Source organism: Vigna radiata, chromosome 11 (assembly GCF_000741045.1).
Source record: "Vigna radiata var. radiata cultivar VC1973A chromosome 11, Vradiata_ver6, whole genome shotgun sequence".
Classification (NCBI taxonomy): domain Eukaryota; kingdom Viridiplantae; phylum Streptophyta; class Magnoliopsida; order Fabales; family Fabaceae; genus Vigna; species Vigna radiata.
The window spans coordinates 3,865,752-3,887,543 of record NC_028361.1 but is presented as its reverse complement, the minus strand read 5'-3'; the positions used below and the strand labels follow the sequence as shown (position 1 = coordinate 3,887,543).

Sequence of the window (21,792 nt, the reverse complement as noted above, 5' to 3'; positions counted from 1 at the left end):
CAATGAGGTATTTGTAAGCCTCTATGTTGACATCTTTTATATTTAACATTTCTCTTTCCCAAGCTTGGGGGTAGTAACTAGTAGCAGCCTTCCACATCAGAGTTTTCAATGTGTGCCCTCTGAACTTTTTTCTGAAATTCGCATATAAGTGTCTCATGCAAAATCTGTGCTCTGCCCTAGGTAAAAGTTCAGTCATAGTTTCTTTTAAACCCTGTTAAAAAAGACGAAAATGAGGACCAAATTGAACAAACAGAACTTATAGAACCAAATTCAACAAACAGTAATTATAGAGATACCTTTTGTTGGTCAGACATAAACATGCATGAATTACAAACTTTTGAGCCTCCAAGGTCTGCAATCAACAACTCCAAAAGCCAAGTCCAAGTTTCTTTGTTTTCTACTTCCACAATTGCATAAGCTATAGGCAACATCTGCTCATTGGGATCTCTACCAACAGCATTAATATCTCCCCCTTGTACTTCCCTTTAAGAAAACATCCATCTAACCCAATAAATGGCCTACAAGAGGCGAAACTATTCTTGCAAGCTTTCAAACAAACAATAAAACAATGGATCAACATAAAACACTCACATTTACCATAAACAATACACAATCAACATAAACTCTGCCCTAAACAGTTCGCACAAACAGTTCGCACAAAAAACAATGTTCAAGAAAATCGCACAGAGGAATGGCAGAGCACTAACCGGAATGGCAGAATAGTAACCTTAAATCACGACAAAATGAGTGAATGCCTCACTGCCAATGAACAACGCTTTCGATTTCAGCAAGACGTGAGTGATCTTCTTCCCACCATGTTCCCGACTTCGCTACTAATTGGGGATAAGAAATTGCATTTGAAGCACCCTTAATTTAAATTAGGTCAACATAAAAAAACCTAATATTTTGACCAATTTCAATTTCAATATAATTAAATCCACGTAATTGTGCCTCAAGGGATCCACGTGGTCAAATGTATGCCAACTCGTTACTCCCTTGCACGTCTGGACTGTTTGCCGTTAACTATTTAGACGACGTCTCCAAAAAGGACGAAATTGAACATATTTTACAATCTTTAGGACTAAATTGAACGCAAAAAAAAAATGAGGACCAAATTGAACAAACCTTACGAAAATAGGGACCATCAGGAGTATTAAGCAAAAAAAAAACTACTTATTTGAAAGCTCTTAAAGTGTGTTAGTACCAAACTAATAATAAGAACTTAATTGTTTCAAATTTTCAAAAATAGGATCCAATTAAAAAAAATAAAAAACCTATTTAATAAAAACCATGGGACTATCTTAATTATTAAACTTTAAAGCTTTAAAGTTGTACTTATTAATCATGTAAAATGATATCATTCGAAGGTATATACATATTTAATTTCTATTCATAAATATAAATGATAGATTGATATCCACACTTTTGAATAAATAAATAATTCCATGACCAAATGAATAAGAAACTAAATAAATATACAAAACAATGACAAAAAAAATAGAAAACATATTAGAAAAAGATGTTCTTCTACTTGATTTTTTTTTAATTAAGGTAACAAAGAGAAAATTTTCATCTTTGACCTTATTTTCTTATTAACACTTACAGAAAATGAATATACAGTTAACATTTGGTTTTAAACCAACTCTTAGTATCCAAAATTTATGCATCTACCACAACGTCATAATCATTGTCGCAAAAAACATGATGCTATATTGATTCCTTTTGTTCTCAAGATATTTTCAACCAATATTTTCCACCTAATTTCATCTTTCTTGCTTTGTTTTGATATTCGTTCCTTAAAGTTCCTGAAATCAAAAAAATGTGTTACTATTGCAGGGGATGAACAGGTTGTAAAAATTAAAATTTCAATATAAAACACGTATTATTGTTAATTACCTGCATAAAGGAACTTTACAATCGTTCGGAATAACACATAATCGAGAGTGTAACTCGAATAATTGCCACATCCTCTTGCAATGAACACAACCTCCGGGAACTCTCAACTTACATGCAGCAAAATGACGAACAAGCAACTCTAATCCGTTGCATGCTGAATACTTACATGGTTGGTTTGCTCGAAGATCTTTGTCATAAGGACCAATAGTTCGACAACCATCTTTACATATATGAACAAGAGCTTCCATGGCTTCATACAATTGTAGATATACCTTTCTTTCATTCATTTTTCTCATCCTTTCCTTTTTTATCTGCGTAATAAATTAATGTAAAAGCAATTAGATAAATGACTAATCAAATTTCACACTATAAGGTAAATAAAAATCAAAATATGGTCTTACATTTTCTTCATTTATCATTGACTCTATAATTTCCTTTTCTAGAAATGGGTGACTTAACTTCATTGATTTCCATCCTTCTGACTTTGAAACAACTTTGAAGTTTTTCAATATCTTGCGATGACAAATGAGACTAAGTCTTGGAGCATCACATAACAATGCTAGTTGAAACACGTCAACCAAGTTATCCATGGTGAGTAAACCCAATTCTAGTTTTTGTTCACATTCACACTTCAAGTGAGGAACCATGTATACATGCGACAACACCAACAAATGTAGAACAAATTCATCCATATCTTCTTTCTCGTAACTATAAAACAAATTTAACAACATGTTTTAACAAATGTATATTAAAAATTGAAATAGACTCTAACCTGACTCTGATATCATATTAAAAAGTAAAGTTTAAGTCTAATTTAATCCCACAAAACCGGTTTATAAAATAAGGTTTGTACCCACTTATATATTATAAATTAATTTTGTCTTTAGTCGATGTAGAACTTTCAATAATCGTGACAAAGGAATCAAACATACCTATAAGTGTACAAATATCGAATAAAAACTTGGACTGCATCATGTGGAACCCCAATGATTGATATTGTTCGCCATCGTCCATGTCGACGTGCTTGCTTTAACATGCCTCTCAATACAGGAGAAGCCATGGCCTATTCAAATAATACGAAGTTAATGACTTCAACAGTGGAAGAAAATAAAAAATACTCGATATGTTTTTGAGGATTAATCATATAATGTATGTATTTTACGATGATTAACATAATAAAGTAATGCAATAATATTTCAAAGATCCTTTACTCAATATGAATATGGCTTTATTTTATATGTATAAACAATCCTTTAGAAAACTTTAACATCATTTAATCATTACTATATCATATTATAATCTTATAATATGACCATAAGATGAGTTTTTAATGGAATAGGATGAATGAACTTACAATAATGTTAGAATGAGCATAAACAACACCACTATTAGTGTTAATGCAAACATCTGCTTTATAACCTTGATAGAAAAGGCGCTCCCATAAATCCTTTCTTGATGAAGGGTCGTTGTTGTTTTGTCTTCTTGATTTTGAATTATAAGATGTCTTACTATCATAAGATGAATTGATTGATAGCATAGGAGGTGATATAGGAATTAGTTTATTAACATTTTGAAGAGACTTAGAATGGTCGTTAACTATGTTAGTCATTGTTTTACACTTTTTTTTTTCCTGCATAAACAAATATAAAATGTTATTTAGTAAAAGAAATGCATTATTTATAATATAATTCATATCACATATAAGTAATTTTAAAAAAATTATTTATTCTAACTTCATAACCTAGTTTACATTCAATTTTAGACAATATTTTGAGAGCAAATAAGAAACATGTGTATTATATACCTGTGTAAACATTAAATTATCATTTAATAATGTATCACTTTAAACATCGAACATTCATTTGAATATGATATTTAAATGTTTTTAATCTCTCCGTTACGGGAAATTTTTATTTTTAAATCTTAAAAAAAATAAAATCATCTTTCTAAGTCTTCGATGAAAATATCTTAGATCCTTATTTGATTTTAAAGTTGATTTTTGGTTGAAATTTGTTTAATTTTGTGTACTCTTAGTATAAAAAAAAACATGAGTAATAACAAATAATCCTATAATTTTAAAAATTATTATTCAAATTTAAAGTAAACATATATGATTATCGATATTTAAATAAAAACATATTACACATTTCCATCCATGAAATTCCATTCCATATTTTTTTAAGATTAAAACCCAGCATCGTCTTACTTTCAAATGTATTGTTCTTTATAATAAATATCATAAGAAGCATAACAAAATATTCATATTTTCTATGTATATGATATCATTTACACTATCAATGTTATATGCAATGTTTATTATTATCATGATCTTGTTAAAATATAAACTTAAGCTGATTTATCTGATTGTAACTTCACACAAATAATTGAAAAGAAAGTATCATATGAAATTTTATCCACGTCTTTAACAAGGTTGGTGCAATGGGTTTCATCTTTATTTATTTTTTCTAAGAAAATTCTGATATTATATTTGTTTTCACAGTTTTAAATATATGTCAGAAATAATTAGTTCTTTAACTTTTGAAAACCAGTTGTCTTAATTGACTGTTGTAGAGAGATTTTATATCAATTAATTAGACAAAAACAAACTATTAACTAAACATCTAAAAAATTCATACCAAATTTACCAATCATTGTTAAAGTGTTGGTTCATTTCATAAATTTCAGCCTTTATGAAATTAGAAATTGCAACAACAGCAAAGTCCAATAATGACGTGGAGTTGTGATAAATTAATATTTATATACCGAGTGTTTAATTTCAAATAAAAAATGTATTATTTATATATCATTTTGAGAAAAGTTTTTATAAGTTTTTGCGTATTGTCTCTCAACAGGTTTCTAAACAAACTGCAGTAAATAATGGAGATTTTTTCCATGCATGATATGGTTTACGTGGATGAATTGACAATCTTAAATAAATAACAAAAGATAAACAAATGAATATGAATAGAAGAAATTATGATATAAATAATGAAAAAGAAAGAGAGAAATTGAACAGAATTACCTGGTCTGAAGTTTTAAAGTGGTCCTCTGAATATTGTTTCAAAAAACAAACAATCCCAGAGAGGATAAAAACACAACAAAAAATTGTGGAATCACAATAAAATCCTTGAAGACCTTAATCTTAATTAACTAATATAATTAAAATAAATTATTGAAGTAAAACTCTCCTTTGAAGAAGATCACCACCTTTTGGGTGAAGATGGGTGATGAAAAAGAGGAGAGCGAGGAGGATGAGTTATCAGAGCCTGACTGCAATTTTGCATACGTTTCCATGAAAAAGGAAACATAAAGCTAAAAAAACACCTCAAATCTATCCCCCATTCGTTTTTAGCTAAAAATATCAACAGAGTTTTTTTTTTTTTTTTCTTCAAAAAACTATTGTTTTTTTTGCTATATTTTAACAAAATTTTCAAATAATCTTGCATTTCATAGTTGTGATACCTCATAAACTGTGCAACTATATTGTCACTTGTTTGTGTTTTTGTTATTTTTGCAACAAAGCATTTGTTGAGATGACTCACATCACATTATAATAAAAGGCCCAATGTCAGGATGGTGATTGGGCTTTGAATTATAAAAAGGCCCAATGAAGACGAGAATTTGAAAATGAATCTTTTCCCACTCTTGTATGAATTTGAAAAAAGAAGTTTGGAGGTGAGTGATGTTACAGTGGAGAAAGCGTGATGGAGAAGAGGCTTCGTTCTTCTCTGCAATCATCAGCGGAAGAGTTCATTTCCTTAGCCACCAAACAAAACCTCAAATCTTCAAAATCCTCATTCAAAACCCTAATCCATTCCATTAAACCCTCCTCTCCTCTGTGTACCTCTCTCCCTTCCACCCTCTCCGATTCCATCTCCGCCTCCATCCAATCCTTCCAGAACCTTCCAGGGTCCAACTCCGAACAAAACCCTGGCTCCCCTCACTGTCCTCCCTCCAAGCGTCGCCGTAGCTCCTCCCGCTGCTCCGAACCTGAGCCAGTCGACGAGAAACATGGACTTATCGCGCGCCTCGAAATTCTCGCCCACATTGCTCTGCTGTGCGTTTCGCATCCAAGAAAACCGTTCGTGTTCTCTGCTCTGCTTCCCGGCATTCAGGCGCTGCACGACAATTTGATTGTTTTTGAGTCGGAGTTGTCTCTGTCATCGGCGATTGGGGGTTTGTGCGAGGAATGGTGGAAGGAGAATTTGGTGGGAAGGGAGTCGCTGATTTCGCAGAGTCTCCCTTTCCTGCTGTCTCGGTCGCTCACGCTCAACAAGAAGGTAGACGTGCACAAGGTCTGCCTGCTCCGCGAGGCCTTCACTCTGTTCGATTTCGACGACGAGAGCATCGATGACTTGAAGCTGTTGCTGATTCGGTGTATGATTTCGCCCTTGTATTTGAAATCGGAGGATGGGAGGAGATTTCTTGCATTTGTCTTTGGGCTGAGCCATCAGGTTGGGAAGGAACTGTTGGCGATGATTCGGTCCCAAATTCCCTTCGGGAGAAAGTCGATGCTGGAGGCTTATGGGGACATTCTGTTTCGGGCGTGGAGAGCTGCCCAAGGGGATTCGAAAAGTGAGATAGAGAATGGGTTCTTGCAGGATTTGATTGATGCTGCCATACACGCTTCTTCTGGACCTTTTGCTTCGTATATTAGGAGGGTCTTGGGAGCTTTTATTAACCAGAGGACCACCGATGGGGTTGAGAAAATGCTTTTTCGTCTCGCCGAACCTGTCGTCTTTAGGTCTCTGCAGGTAAATGAAGATAGAGTTAATAAACTCCTCCGCACCGCCCCCGCCCCCTCCCTCTTCTGCTTTACTTTTTGTTGTATGTTGATTTTGAATTTTTTTTGGCGGGTAGACTATGTTGATTATTAGGTTGCTAAGATCACTAGCCAAAGGGGAAGTGTTAGGGTGGAACTGATGGGATCCTTAAAGAGTTCAGAGGGTATTTTTTGTAATGATGTTATATGAGTTTTCTTGAATAGTTTTTAAGTTTAATGATTTAATTTGTCTGTCGAAAAAGTATACTAGTAGATTATTTTTATTTTCCCAACTCCCTCTTTGTTAACCAAACAAGAGGTTCTTCCTCTCCTTCCTTCCGCTAACATTCTTTTCCTTTGTTCCCCCTCATTTGAACCAAACAAAACATGGCTGTTATACTAAGTTATAATTTCATGCTGCTCATATAAATTAAAGGGAACCTCTTAAAGTTGAGTTTCTCGAAAACCGTTTTGTTTGAGTTGTAATAAATTTAAATTAGTAAAAGTGATATTGCTGATATATACATCATCTACATTAATCTCTCGTTTTTGTCTCTGTATTCAGAGTTTTACATAGCCTTCTCTTTACTAGGTTGCAAACTCAAATGTTCGTCAAAATGCTTTGCATCTACTTCTGGACATGTTTCCCCTTGAAGATCCCGATTCCACCAAAGAGGAGAAGGATACATTACTTGATAAGCAGTTTTTCCTGTTAGAAAGGCTACTAATGGATGATTGTCCAGAAGTGAGAACAATTGCTGTTGAAGGTTCTTGTCGCGTCCTCCATCTGTTTTGGGAAGTTATTCCTTCACCAATCATAACAAAGGTATTGACAAAAATATTTGTTGATATGTCTCGTGATGAATGCACTGATGTTAGGGTTTCCACGTTAAATGGAATCATTTATTTGCTTGGAAGTCCCCATTCTCACGAAATCCTTAAGGTGCTCTTGCCAAGACTGCAGCACCTAATGCTGGACAAGGCCCTGGCAGTACGAATTGCTGCAGTAGATCTCTTAGTCCATCTTAAGGATGTTAGAAATTTTCAGTTCAATAAGGTACATGAGTTAAATTAAAATTGTTTAGTAAGGTTCTATATCTAATATAATTCTTAGTAGTATACGTTCTTCTATTTGTTATATAGGTGATGGAGCTAGATGTGCTATTGTCTGCTCTTGCTATCGATCAACCTCCTGTAGCTCAGAAGATAACAAAATTACTAATGCCTTCGTACTTTCCCTCAAAATTACCCGTTGAGGAAGCATGTAATCGCTGCATTACACTTGTAAAAAGGGCTCCAAAGGCTGGCGCAAGATTTTGCAAGTTTGCCATCTTGGAAGGAGCATCTAAATCTCATCTTATGGAATTGGTTAAAGTATTCCTGAGTTTGATTTTGTCACCACATCAGCTAGATGCTAATCAGATTGAGGGTTTCCTTGCTGCTATTTGCTATGTTTGTGATGACTTAGCTAGTGAACCATACTATATAAGTGCTCTCAAAGAGTTACTTGATGGAGAGAAACTGAGAGGTTTACTATCTCTGGTGTCTAAAGGTGAAGTCCGTTCTTCTTTATTCAACATTGTCTCTACTGTGTGTCCAGATGATGTTGTTGGACTTCATGAAGAATGCATGGGTGTTGTCACAAACTGCAGTGGTTTAACTGAGGATGTTGGTCGACAAACTGAAATCAGGTCTGTACATAAGTTATTATTTTCACTGGGTGGTTTTGATGACTTGATTGAAGCCTTAACGGCCTTCTTGCATAAGGCTGCCTATCGTTGCCACATTAAATTTGGTGCAGAAATGCCGAATCAAAGTGTTTCATTTTCCAAAAGAAAGAAATCTAAATTCGCCGGACAATTTTCAATTAAATTGAAGATAATTAACAGAAAGCAGTCTTTTAAGGACGATTATTCAGTAGCTGTTGGAGTGGCATGGCAAGTTAGAGATTTGCTTCTACATGAAGATTTCAGAAAGGCTATTATGAAATCTCAGAGTTTAGAGATGTTGTTTGTTTCTCTTAAGGTGATTTCTGAAGTCAGTATTGTGCATTCTGGGCACTGTAAAAACATGGACACATCTCCTGTTTTGGCATATATAGCCCTTGCTCTGCAAATGACTGTTGATAAAGTTGGCAGAAGTATACAAAACGTTGATTCAAAGAGGAAGAAAACTAAGATTGATTCTTCTAAATTTTTGTCGGAGGCAAGTAGAATCTTTGCACTTTCTTTTTAAATATTCGCCTCATTATAATTTATCTACCTGGCTTTTTTGCATTTCTGATTTTCTCAGATTTTAATGTGTCCTTAGAATGATTTTGTACATTTTCATTGCCTTGCACATTAATGCCAATGATTTTCTTTCTTAATTTTTTAAATTATAATTGTCTTGCGTCTCATTTCTCTTGTTTCTTTGAATTTTAAAATATATAAACTTTGATCAAATGCATAATACCTGCGGCCAGCACCAATGTAATCTTTCAAGGAAGTTTAGAAACGCCTTAGCTTGGTGAATTGAAGTGTGCACCGATAAAGATTGAACTTTATGGGAACTGCAATTTCATGTTGACTTATTGACTAATATAGGTTTTCCATGGAATTTGATTTACCTATATCTTCTTTTGCCAGTTTTTTTTGGGTGATTTTTCGTTTTCATTATTTTCTACAAAAAAAAAATGCAATTGTCTGGCAAACTGTTGAATTTGTTTATCTCTTGAAATTTTCAGGTTTCCAGCAGATTATTATGGTATAATGTTTATACTTCATGAACTAATTAATTTTATTTTTAAGACCTTCTACCATGTTCTTGGACGTATACCAGTTATTAACTTGATCAGAGCATTTGGTTACCAAGTTATTGGTTAATGATACGAACTATACTAAAAAATTCCCAAACATGTATATAACCAAAAAAGTTCTTATATTAAAAAAATATTAAAGATTCATATTTTTGTATTCAAATTGGTTTTACTGAGTAATCGATTCCATCACATTTTATGTGCAACAACCAGCTGAAACCATTTATATATCACTGCGTCTAGGCAGCAACAGTTTGGTTTGAGCCAGCTTTCATAACACTCCCATTCTTTTTATTGATGAATTAATATCTGATAACATCATCCATTGACCACATTGGTTTCAACCATGGCTTGCCTTATTTGATTCCCTCTGTTTTCTAAAAAAAAAATCATTTATGCAGAATATCTTGGAGCTGACGATAGATCATGTGCTCAACTGTTTGGAAAAACTATTTGGAGAAGGTGACATCATGAAAAACCACGATGCAGATTCATGTAACTCGCAGCCTACTAATAGAACGGATCAAAATTCCACAAAAAGGCGTAGGCTATCTCCTACAGATGCAAGTGACCCAAGCAACCGAGGTGAGTAAATACATATAAGGCACTGTTTTTTTGGTCACCTAATGGATTAGGTGCTTTAACCCAATGTAAGTAACTCAAGCACACTGGATAGAAGGAAAAAAAAATGCAGCTCAAGCACAATACCTGAAGTATTTCAATTGATCGCAACCCTTAAGTCAACCCTTGGATTAAAATAAATATTTAACAATATATTGGTTTATTGGGTCTGGGGATTATCATTCACAGATTTCTTATACTTCTTTTATTGGTTCTACATAATGAGCAAAATATGTCAATTTATTATTTTGAACTGTTAGGATTTAATATCTACAAAAACATGTGTGTTATTTAATTTGTAAAGGCTCACTTTGCATTTAAAATTGAGTCTGTTGAGAAGACATCTGCTCTTTTCTTATTAAGAACAAAAGAGTGTGTTTGATTTCTATATAGCTTGGGACTCGACAAACTCCAATTTTCTGCAGAAGAGAATAAAATGTGTTTGTATTGTGGTGTTTGTCTTTGCCCATTGTTGCTAACACACTGATCAAAACTTTTGACAAGTTATGTTTGTGTATGCAGACACGATCCATATTATTTCTTTGTATATTTCTTTCATCCGTGACTAATTATCTGCGAACATTTGCATAGGATCCACAAATGATGTCCAACAAGTATTTTGTATGGTAAAGATGCTCACTGCCGTTCTCAAGTTCATGGCTGATGTCACTGCTATGTGTTTTGCTCCTCACAATCATGGATTATTCTTAAATTGCACATCAAAATGTGTGCAACATATCATATTGTCATTGGACCAACTACATCATAACCAAATTCAATTTAAGGAAGAGGATAAAAGAAATATTGCTATTTGCCTGAAAAGTTCTTTCACGTATGCAGCGAAAATACTTAATTTGATTCTTGCAGGGTCTAGTGGATCCTCACTAACTTTACCAGAAGTTTTTGTTCTTGCAAATAACATGCTTGATTTAATCATTTCAATTGAATCGTGTATGGGTTCTGGGTATGCATGGCGTCTTGTTGCATCAGTAAAGACTTGGCTGCCTGATGTGCTTCTAGGGTTGGGATCTACAAGTTTTCAAAAAAATACTGACTCTGATGAGGAACATTCATCTGTATCTGAACAGATGAAGTTGCATTTTCCAAAATGGCCCTTGATTGTAGCCAAGACCGAACTTTATGAAGTAACTGAAGCTGAAGAAGATGATGAATGTTCTCAACCAGAAAAATTTTCAGCATTCAATAAGCTTCTTGCAATGTTGATTACATTACTGAAAAAAAATCCCCATATCATGGATGTAGTTGGCAATATTTTCATGGTTTCTTCACTTGTTGGGCTAGAACAGAAGAACTTTGGGCTGTTATTAGGACTCTTGCGGTTTGTTTGTCTTAAGCTGTTTAAACATGATGACCGGGATTGGGGTGACATTATGCTGTCATCTCTGCAAGAACTTTTTCCCAAGATAGACAGGGAAATTGCAGAAGAAAATGATGAAGATGAGCTGGAAAAACTAATTCGTGCAAAGGAGTTGATTGAACCACAGTGGATTTATCATCTGTATGAAACTGGAAGAGTCACCTTGGTTGATGACTAAAAAATTTGATTTGTGTGTTTCTTTCTTCTGTAGGGATATAAGTATGATTTATAAAAGCTTGATGTACATACTTTTATACTTGGCAACATTAAAACGATAGTTCACCAGTACATTGTTGTTTTGTTTTTTTCCTTAAGTGTACAGAAATGTATCCAAATCCTCTATAGATTGTTTTAGCCTGTTTTATTGTTACATAAATCCCAACCCCCATCTAGTTTTCCAGAACATTGTTATCTTTTTTTATCTGAATTGCACAGAAATTTATCATTTAACTAAGGAGCAACGAGGATTAAGGTTCTAGTTTGATATTACGGCTTGCTGTAGCTCAGTGAACACGACAGGATTATGACTATGCTCGAGGAAATAGTGTATTTAAATAATGGAAGGGACGATTCAGGACCACAATTATAGAAAAAAAAAAACAAATGGGATTTGTAAATAACAATTGAAATAAACAGAGGAATCCTAGTAAAAATTTAGTTATTTACAGCAACAAGCCATAAATAATTGTGCTTTCTAAGAAAATAAACAACGTATAAAAGAAAATGGTTAATGGTAGTTGGTCATTTGCTCCGAGACTCCAGTGATCATCTTCGCTGCTCCATATTTTCTTCCAAGCCAAAGTAAGTCTCGAGCAATACGAGACGAGTTAAAGAATGTACAGGAATAATAGGACCTTGAAGCAATGTTCTACTAGCAATTGATGATAATCAATGATTGCTTTTTGAGGAAGAGATTATCCATTCACGTGCTTCAAACAGGGATCTTCTTTAAGCGAGCAGCAATTGGCATGCCCAAAAATCCAACGAATAAGCAAAAGAACCACTGTGTCAGGGTGAGAGGTGTTGTGTTTGCGAAGGTTCCCAAGTACTCAACTATTATGATTTGGAAGAAAACTGTAGCGCTGATCACACCCACGAAAACATAATTATCCAATATGCCTTTGAAAACGTTTATTTTCTCCATTTCACGTGAATTTATCTCATTGAAAACCTGCAAAACCAAATCAGCCCACATCTGGTAAGACACTTCTGTACAAAAATCAAACGTACATTTTGAATAACATTTTGGATTATAAATAATCCTAAGCAAATTGTCAACTTTTCAGAAAAGTTACCTGACAGAAGACAAATGAGTTGAAAATAAGCGTGTTTAAGACAAGGTCCGAATTGGGGCCGTCAAGTAAAAAGATTGATTTTCCTCTTGACTGAAGAAACCATATCACCATAAACTGATACAAGGATTGTCCCAAGATGTTCCTCCACATGACATTGCTGATGAAATTCCCCTTCCTTCCAACAGGTGAACGTTTCATTAAATCATCATTTGGAGGCTCAGTAGCAAGCGCAAGTGCTCCCAGTGTGTCCATTATCATGTTCACCCACAAAAGTTGAACAGCTGTGAGGGGCGCGGTTCCTGGAGAGAGAAAATGCACGTAAGATCATAAGATAAATAAATAACAAGAACAAAACATAAAGTATTTTTGCAACCAGTCATGCAGGCTTGGGTAACAAAAATAAGATACACTTTCTAACCTGTCAAGCAAGCTGACGTGAAGTTTACTATTAATGCAACCACATTAACGGTCAGCTGAAACTGTACGAACTTCTGAATATTTATGTAAACTGAACGTCCCCATTTGGCCACTGTTACTATCGTGGAGAAGTTATCATCCAGAATTATGACATCTGCGCTTTCTTTTGCAACCTGTACCATACACATATTATGATATTAGCTTCTTCCACTAAAAAGCTAGGAGTAACATTACAATAAATTCCTTTTCTTTTGGTGGGTAGAATGAGTGGTTCTCAAAGGGAAACATTGCATATCATTGCACTCACCTCAGTTCCAGCAATGCCCATTGCAAGGCCAATGTCAGCTTCATGAAGGGCTGGGGCATCGTTAGTTCCATCACCTGTTACGGCTACCACTTCCCCAAACGTGGTGCGCAAGTGTTTCACCAATGTATGTTTGTCTAAAGGTGAAGATCGAGCCATAACCTAAAAGGAATTACACACTGTGTTAGTTAAAGTATCAACAGTATGTAGGAACAAAATATAATGCATATAGAATGTATGTGGCACCTGAATTTTGGGAATCAGTTCAAGCAACTCTTTCTCACTCTTCTCTCTAAACTCTGGTCCTTCAATTGCTATGCCGTCATCAGTTAAAATTCCACATTCCCTGGCTATAGCCTTTGCAGTGTTAATGTTGTCCCCAGTAACCATTCGTACTGTTATTCCAGCTGAACGACACACTGCCACAGATTCCTTAACACCAGGACGAACAGGATCTTTTATACCAACAACTCCTATGCAAGTATATCCAGAAACAGGAATAGGGTCTTCAGGAGAGAACCCGTCTTCCAATTCCACATAAGCAAGGCATAGTGTTCTAAGTGCCTCACTTGCAAACTGGTTTATTGTGGCCTGAAGATGGCCCGTTGATTCTTCATCAAGGGGTACAACCTCACCATTTGAGTTGAGAACTTTGTCACAAGCAGCCAGAATTATCTCGGAAGCACCTTTGCAGTGGGCTCTTAAGCCTCCATCTGGGAGCTCAACCACCACACTCATTTTCTTCTTCGTGGAATTGAATGGCTCGACTTTAACAAGATTACATGCTTGTCTCTCTCCTTGAAAATCTCCACCTAAAGACAAACCATACTCCAATATTGCAGCCTCGGTTGGAGTCCCTAAAATCTCACGTTTTCCATTTTGGTTAACCACAACCTCTCCTCCTGTATTATTGAATATTGATTGCAGCAGCAGCTTCACAGCAGATTCTGGGAGTTCAGAACACAAACCAGAGGCCTTATTATTGCTCACCTCCTTGCTATTCATGCAAAAGCATGTTTTCACAACAGTCATGTGGTTCGTTGTTAGTGTCCCAGTCTTGTCACTACATATAGTTGTGGCTGATCCCATGGTCTCACAGGCTGCCAAATGTCTCACAAGGGCTTTGTCGTTCATCATTTTCTTCATAGCAAATGCAAGGCTCAATGTCACAGCTAATGGCAGCCCCTCTGGAACAGCAACGACAACTATAGTGACTGCAACTGCAAAGAACTCCAACAGCTCCAACGCATCATCCCCATTCCAGCTCGACAAGCTTCCTTCTTGGAGTTTTTTGCTTACAAGTCCTTGCACCAGAACTGCAAAAGTAACCACTGCAAAGAATAGACCTATCTTCCCGATAATGGTTGCAACACCGTTCAACTTCACCTGTAGCGGGGTTTCATCATCTCCACCTTCACTGAGAGTAGCCATCAACTTACCCCATTGGGTCCTCATGCCAACACTGGTAATCAACATCTTGCATGATCCATCTTGGACCTTGGTTCCGGAAAGAAGAAATGGATATTCAGAATTCACCATAACTGGCTCACTCTCGCCTGTTAAGCTTGACTCATCAATCAACACAGAAAATCCTGAAACAAAGAGTCCATCGGCAGGGACTTGATCACCAATGGCAAGATGCACAATGTCGCCCGGAAGTAATTCATATATAGACATTTTCTGCCTGTATCCATTTCTTGTGACCTGAATGGATATTTTCTTCTTCTCCTTGTCTAAATCCTTGAATTGCAATGATTGGCGATAATCACTTGTTGCTGTCACAAAGACAACAAGTAAGATACTTGCAACAATTCCAAGACCATCATGAGCTCCCTTCGGCCATCCTTCAGTTGCAATGCCAACTAGCAATGACACAATAGCACACACTCCAAGTATCATCAGAGTCATGTCTTGAAAAGCTTCCCAAACAAAAACCCAGAAACTTGTAGCTTCACTTTCAGTAAATTTGTTGATTCCATATATCTGCTGTCTCCTATTCAATGACTCGCTGTCACTGTTAAGCCCCTCAGTGGTTGATGTAGAAAGCTTCTCTGCAATGCCATTAACCCCACCATGAAGTCTGAACTTCTTTACATCATGGCCTTCAACGATACACCCCAATTCATCGCCACAGATTTGATAACCTGCAGCTTTAACTTCCTCTGGAACTTTGTAATTGCTTAGTTGCACGCCTGCGGATGTGATCACAAGTTAACATGTTGACTCTTAAATAGAAAAGTTATAAGAATAATTCTGAAGAAACTTACTTTGGATAAATTGAATAGCTGCTTTGGAAACCAAAACTGCAATCCTCAGCTTCTCCTGCAGCAAGAAGAGAATAAGTCGTGGAGAAGTAAAACATGGAGATGTTACATTCTATGTGTTGAGGAGATAAAAGCATGATACTGATCATGAAATTATCAAACCAAGAGAAAATTAAAAAAAAATAAAAATGAATAGAAGAATGTACACTACAACAACAAAAATGAGGAATCAACAGTACGCCATAAAAGGAAAATAAGAACACTACATTATTATTAAACTTGTATAGAGCAATGGTCATAATAACCAGCTAGCTCCTAATGTTTTCATAATTATCTTGAGAAGTTTATTACTTGTAGCAATGCATTTTGTATCTTAAAGCCAAATTGTTCATACCCTAACAACACTACCAATTATAAAACTCCAGAGTAGTTAACTATCTGCATTTTCTATTGAAGTTGCTCAACAACAGTCAATTAGATAAACTCAATAAAATGTACAAACTCTTTAGTGTCAAGAAAGATGAAAAAAATGACACAATGCCCATTAACTTTTAATTATGGATTCAATTAGACCCACGAGAGTATCAAGTATGATTTAGCTGAGCATCAATATTATACTGAGCTCGTCGTTTTTTTTTTTTTTTTAATTTAGTTCTCTCAGTGTTTAATAGAAAATATATATTTTTCTTCTGAGCATAGATACCTAAAATATCATTTGAACATCAGAATATGGTGAATAAAAATAGATACCTGATTGGTACGACGCATAGCAGCAGCTTTGTCTCTCATGGCGAGATTGGCAGTGAACCGAAAGCGTCGTTTGGGGTTCTTGACAAACCCGCACAGTTTCCTCCATCTCTGAAGAGCCTCTTCAGAAGAGTTTTTGGGCTTCACTTCAAAATTCTCATTCAAATAACCCTCCATCATCCTTCAACAACAACAGCAGCAGAAAAAAAAAACAAATACTTCGCTTTGCTATGAGCTATTATCCTTTGTGAATGCCTTTGCTAGAAGTTATGAAAAGTTATGAAAAGTGAAATGGACTCTCTCAAACTCGGGTCATATAAAATGATGGAATGTTTGTCATGTCCCTAATTCCCTGGTTTTTAAACAATTCTACAACAACAAGTAACAGCCGTCTTTCTCGGAAAGTAGACACCAACTTTGAATGGACTTTCGTGGAAAGAGAGGAAGGTGTGGGTGGACCTCGTAGAAAAGCAGGATGAATTTTCTAAGACCTCGTCTTGTGTAAGAGAACTTGTTCTTCTTGTTCTTGTAGCAGTAGATAGAATAATTATTTTTGGAGGCTATAGGGTGGAAAAACCTGGTCAAATAATAAGAGTGCTTGTTCTGCTGGTCCGGTTTTATGTTATTATATATAGGAAGTTGTAAAATTTTGTAAAAGAATTAATTACTAGTGGAAAATCTTTATTAGAGGGTTTCATTTTCATCTTTAGTTTATGAACCCACTGACATGGATGTTCTTTAGTGTCTTTTTTTTATTTCACCGTGTACGCTAAAAAAGATTTGATTATTGATGTCACAGACAAAACGCGTAAAGATATTTCCCTATACCAAAACGCAAAACGCGTGAAAGGACGCCTCTGACAAGGATCTTTATTATTGGTCTGCCAATGAGTCTCTTAAAGGACACTCGTAGTCTCCAAGGACCATCCTCACTCATATCATAGGGCCTCTAAAAAATTTTGTTTTTTATTTTTATTTAATAAGACTTAAGTTCATGTTTAGATTTTTAATAAATTCAAATAAAATTTAATTAGTATTTATAAATATTTTGAGAATATTTATAAATTTAAAAATCATAAAGAAAAATATATTTACCGGATCATGTGTTTTTGTTTATTTATATATATATATATATATTAACATATTATAACTAGTGGTTAAAAAATATAAAAAATATTTAATATATTTAATGTATAGAAAAAATATACAGTCATGTTAGTACATTACAACTATTTTTCAATAAAAGTACAATGCTAAAAAGTAAATGGTTGAGTTCAAAAGTGAAATAAGATAATTAGTTACCTTATTTTTGTTAAGTAATTGAATTGGGCACCAATATATAAGCGAATTATTTTTAAAAAAATATTTTTAGTTAATTGCTTTATTATATTTAATGCTAAATTAATCATACTGACAGGTAAATTAATATATAGTGACGGATAAATACAAAAAGATATGTAACATATCTATGCATGAATTAAAAAATTATTTAAATTTAATTAAATTACACCCTTCAAATAACGATATTCACACCATTTAAAAGTTTAACGATAAAATGAAGAGAGTAAAACAATGAAAAAAGAAAAATGTTAAATTTGACGGAGTGTCTTGTAAGAAAACTTTTGTTTTTAATTTCAAATAAAAATATTCATATCTATTATAAAAAGAATCATTTTTGTAATTACCTTATAAGTTTATTTTTTTACACATTTCATTATTAATTTTACTTTGATGAATATAAATTATTTTATTATTTTATCTTTTAAGATTATATTTATTTTAAACAAAATTAATTAACTACTTGTAATAAATTATAAAAAATTATTTACTTCAATCTATCTGTTAATAATTATAATAAAATTATTATTTTTTGTTATTCTAATAAAAGAAAAGGTGAATATATAACATCATATGCATATGTTGGTAAAAGAATTTGCAGTCCGCTTATGAAATGTACTCATATAGATTAGCGGAAGCTTCTTCTTCACCTTTCTTATTGTATTTTCATGTAAAAAAACATTGATTTTGCATTTTTTAAATTATATCATGATTTTTGAATTATAATTGGTTTAAATAGTCTGAGACTGTTCAACAATGAATATTATTGAGCAAAAATATTTTATGTGTACAGTATAATTTTTATATATACAGTATGGTTGTTCGATTAATAGTTAATTGAATGATCAAATTTTTCATATTCTTGATTAATTTCAAAAAGTCACAATCCTTAGTAAAGTAATAATGATGTAAGTATTCTAATATTAATCATGATTGCAAATTAAGCACAATTACACAAAATATAATTATCAATTATTAAGTTGTAATTGGGTTGATATTAATGAAAAATCTATTCTAAAATATCTAAATACATGTTTAAGAATATAAATGATTAATTTATTATATTATTAAGAATTGACTTTAACTATAAACAACATCATCATCAGATATCTTTTACAGGTAACTTCCTACAAATATTTTGATTATTAAACAATTTGAAGGTTGTATGAGATTTGGTGTTAAAAACACCTAACATCGAAAGTACCGAAACATTATAGATTATATGATTTAGAAATTATTTTTTTGTTAAAAAAAAAACTTTCCAATTTTTAAAGTTAAAAATGATTTATAAATTATATAATGTGAAAGTTATATATGACTTATGGATTGTGTAATATGAAAGCTATTCAATTTTAGTCTTTAGATTATATAACTTATAATTTTTTTTATTAAATTGAAAATATCTTTTAAATTATGCAATCTTGAAAACTTACAAATTATATGGAAGTTTCTAATTGTACAATTTGTGATTTGTAAATTATACAATTTAAAAATAAAAAATAACTTGTGTGTAATTCCAAAATCTTGCTTGCCCGGAAGTCATTTTGGAGTCCAAACTGATAGTAAAAATTGCTTAATCTGGCATTTTGTCTTTGGATTACATAATCCAAAAACGATAAGATGAGAAATTTCTTTATATGAGATGTAGAAAAAAAATACGAAGGTGAAAAAGGAAACTGCCTATATTAGCATTTGTATTAAAATAATGAGTGATAGTTGTTGTTTTTTTAGGTTAAATCTATTTAGGCCTTTCTATTTTCGTAAGGTATTTCCAATTTGGTCTCCTTCTTTTAAACCTTTCCAATTGAGTTTTTAAAATTGTGCAGAGGTGAGTAAATGATGTGGTTAAAATTCTCTTTTTGAGGTGTTAAAATTGTGTAGAGGTGTTAAAGTTGTCCAGAAGAGAATGTGAAAAATTTGAACACCTCTGCACAATTTTAACACCTCTACACAATTTTAATACCTCAAAAGGAGAATTCTAACCACATCATCTACCCACCTCTGTATAATTTTAAAGACTCAATTAGAAAGGTTTAAAAGAAAGGGACCAAATTGGAAATACCTTACGAAAATCGGGACGCCTAAATGGTTTTAACTTTTTTTTTTATTGTAGAAAGATCAATAACAACCATCCACTAAAAATGACTTTCAACTCATAAATTTTTTATAAAAATATAAAGAATTTGTGGTCATTATCTTCAATCATGAATTATTTTTTTCATTGAAACCTTCATACGAGTTCTTCAATTTTTTTTTTTCAAAAACCATGGTTTAAACTAGTCTCCGTGAGTTTCGTTTTCTTCTATTCTATGCATGACAATACTGTTCTTATTTTTTTTCAATGTATAACTAGTGAATGCAATTGTTAAATTTTAACTCGTGGGACCAATTAATTTCAGTGCATTTCTATTTTCATTTGCATGTAATACGTTAACCTATAGCTATACGAAATGCTTAAGTTAAGTAGTATATTTAAACAATTTAGTTAATATTTAATTCATAATGGTATGCATGAAAAGGGGATTTAGTAGACACGTGTATCATCGTTAAGTGCAATCAACAGTAATTATTATAAACTCAAATTTATAAAATTATTTAACATCGAATGTTTATAACTTCACATTGGTAGATTTATATTTGATTTAAAGTTAAAGAAGTATTTATAGAAAAAAAATAGACAATTTTATTACAAGTAATTTATTACTTTAAATTTAATTATCACTGAACTTTAAACTCCATATGTTTTTCAGACATTTGTGAAGTATTATCACTAGAGTAGGTGATGAAGGAAAATTTCACTCTTTTTGTTAAGGTTTAATAATTTATTTTGTTTCCATAGTTGAATAATATCAATTCAGTCACCCGTTATAAAAGTGTTTGAAATGTGTTTTCATTTGTGAAATTTTATATCAAATTTGTCTCTTCCATTAAATACAGACAAACGACATTAATTTTTTTCTCTCCTTTCTCTAATCCTATGCATTACAGCACTTAGAAAAGTTTATGATTTTTTAAAAACATTATAGAATAATTGGTTATTATAAATAATAATTGATTATCATAATTCATTTCAAATTTTCAAAAAAGCCTCTAAAATAGTCGATTATCATAAAGAGAAAATAATTTTTGAAATTGTTTTTGAAATAATCGATTACCATTTAATATAATCGATTATAAATGACGGATACAAAATGAATTCTTCAATTTTTATTCTAATTTTTAAAACACGAGACTATAATAAATATTTAACTTATACCAAGTTTGAAAATAACTTTTCAAAGTTGTGTGTTAGAGAAATTCTCTATTTTTGTGAAAAACAGCTTTGAAAAGTCTAATGTGGATGGAATGAAAACTTTCACTAAGTGTGTCTTTTGATTAAGTGATGCTCCTATTGTTAGAAAAACTATTAATTATTTGTGTATCAAACGAAGTATTTTCTAACCTTAATTTTATCCTTTGTGATTGTAAGTTCTTGATTATTTTTAATGTGATTAACAACTCGATATATGATCTTTTGATTTCACCAATATAAAATGTTTGTGTGAGTTTCTTTTTTTCTACACTCTTTTATTTATTTGTTATTATGTTAAAAGGAATAATTTTTTTTTATTGTAAAGTCACTTAAAAAAAAATTGAAGGCGCAATTTTTATTAAATAAACCAATTTACCTTCATCTCCGTTTTTGTCTACGTTTCAAATATTCCTTTAAATGTTTTCTAACAAATTTGATGAAAAATGTTTTATGCTTTTTCAAAATTGAAAAAAAAAAATACTCATTCATGCGCTCTAATTACTATTCCTAATTGACAATGTAATTTTGAACTTATATGCAATGATAGTAACAATGCTGTAAGAGTAGTACTAGGACAAATAAAGGAGAAAGTTTTCTATGTACAAGTGAAGCCTTGAATGAGACTCAAATTAATTATACCTGAAAAGCAATTACTTGTCATAATCTATGAACCTGAGAAGT

At 32.9% G+C, this 21,792-nt stretch overlaps 3 protein-coding genes across 3 annotated transcripts; 1 reads left to right on the top strand and 2 right to left on the bottom strand.

Annotated features, from left to right (window-relative positions):
• Nucleotides 1–1,684: 1,684 nt before the first annotated feature.
• LOC106776624 (BTB/POZ and TAZ domain-containing protein 4) lies at nucleotides 1,685–3,481 on the bottom strand. The gene is made up of 5 exons (XM_022775899.1): nucleotides 3,251–3,481; nucleotides 2,829–2,959; nucleotides 2,298–2,604; nucleotides 1,897–2,207; nucleotides 1,685–1,805 (listed from the first exon to the last, which is right to left on the bottom strand). Exons 1-5 carry the CDS (start codon nucleotides 3,431–3,433, stop codon nucleotides 1,685–1,687), a joined length of 1,053 nt encoding a protein of 350 aa, XP_022631620.1. The 5' UTR covers nucleotides 3,434–3,481.
• Nucleotides 3,482–5,532: 2,051 nt separating this feature from the next.
• LOC106777963 lies at nucleotides 5,533–11,893 on the top strand. Its single transcript, XM_014665807.2, has 5 exons — nucleotides 5,533–6,650; nucleotides 7,251–7,715; nucleotides 7,802–8,863; nucleotides 9,857–10,040; nucleotides 10,668–11,893. The coding sequence occupies exons 1-5, from the start codon at nucleotides 5,601–5,603 to the stop codon at nucleotides 11,630–11,632; spliced, it is 3,726 nt and encodes a 1,241-aa protein (XP_014521293.1). The 5' UTR covers nucleotides 5,533–5,600; the 3' UTR covers nucleotides 11,633–11,893.
• Nucleotides 11,894–11,975: 82 nt separating this feature from the next.
• LOC106777610 (calcium-transporting ATPase 2, plasma membrane-type) lies at nucleotides 11,976–17,083 on the bottom strand. The gene is made up of 7 exons (XM_014665263.2): nucleotides 16,485–17,083; nucleotides 15,738–15,792; nucleotides 13,717–15,662; nucleotides 13,474–13,632; nucleotides 13,168–13,339; nucleotides 12,750–13,048; nucleotides 11,976–12,625 (listed from the first exon to the last, which is right to left on the bottom strand). The coding sequence occupies exons 1-7, from the start codon at nucleotides 16,659–16,661 to the stop codon at nucleotides 12,386–12,388; spliced, it is 3,048 nt and encodes a 1,015-aa protein (XP_014520749.1). The 5' UTR covers nucleotides 16,662–17,083; the 3' UTR covers nucleotides 11,976–12,385.
• Between the last annotated feature and the right edge of the window lie 4,709 nt (nucleotides 17,084–21,792).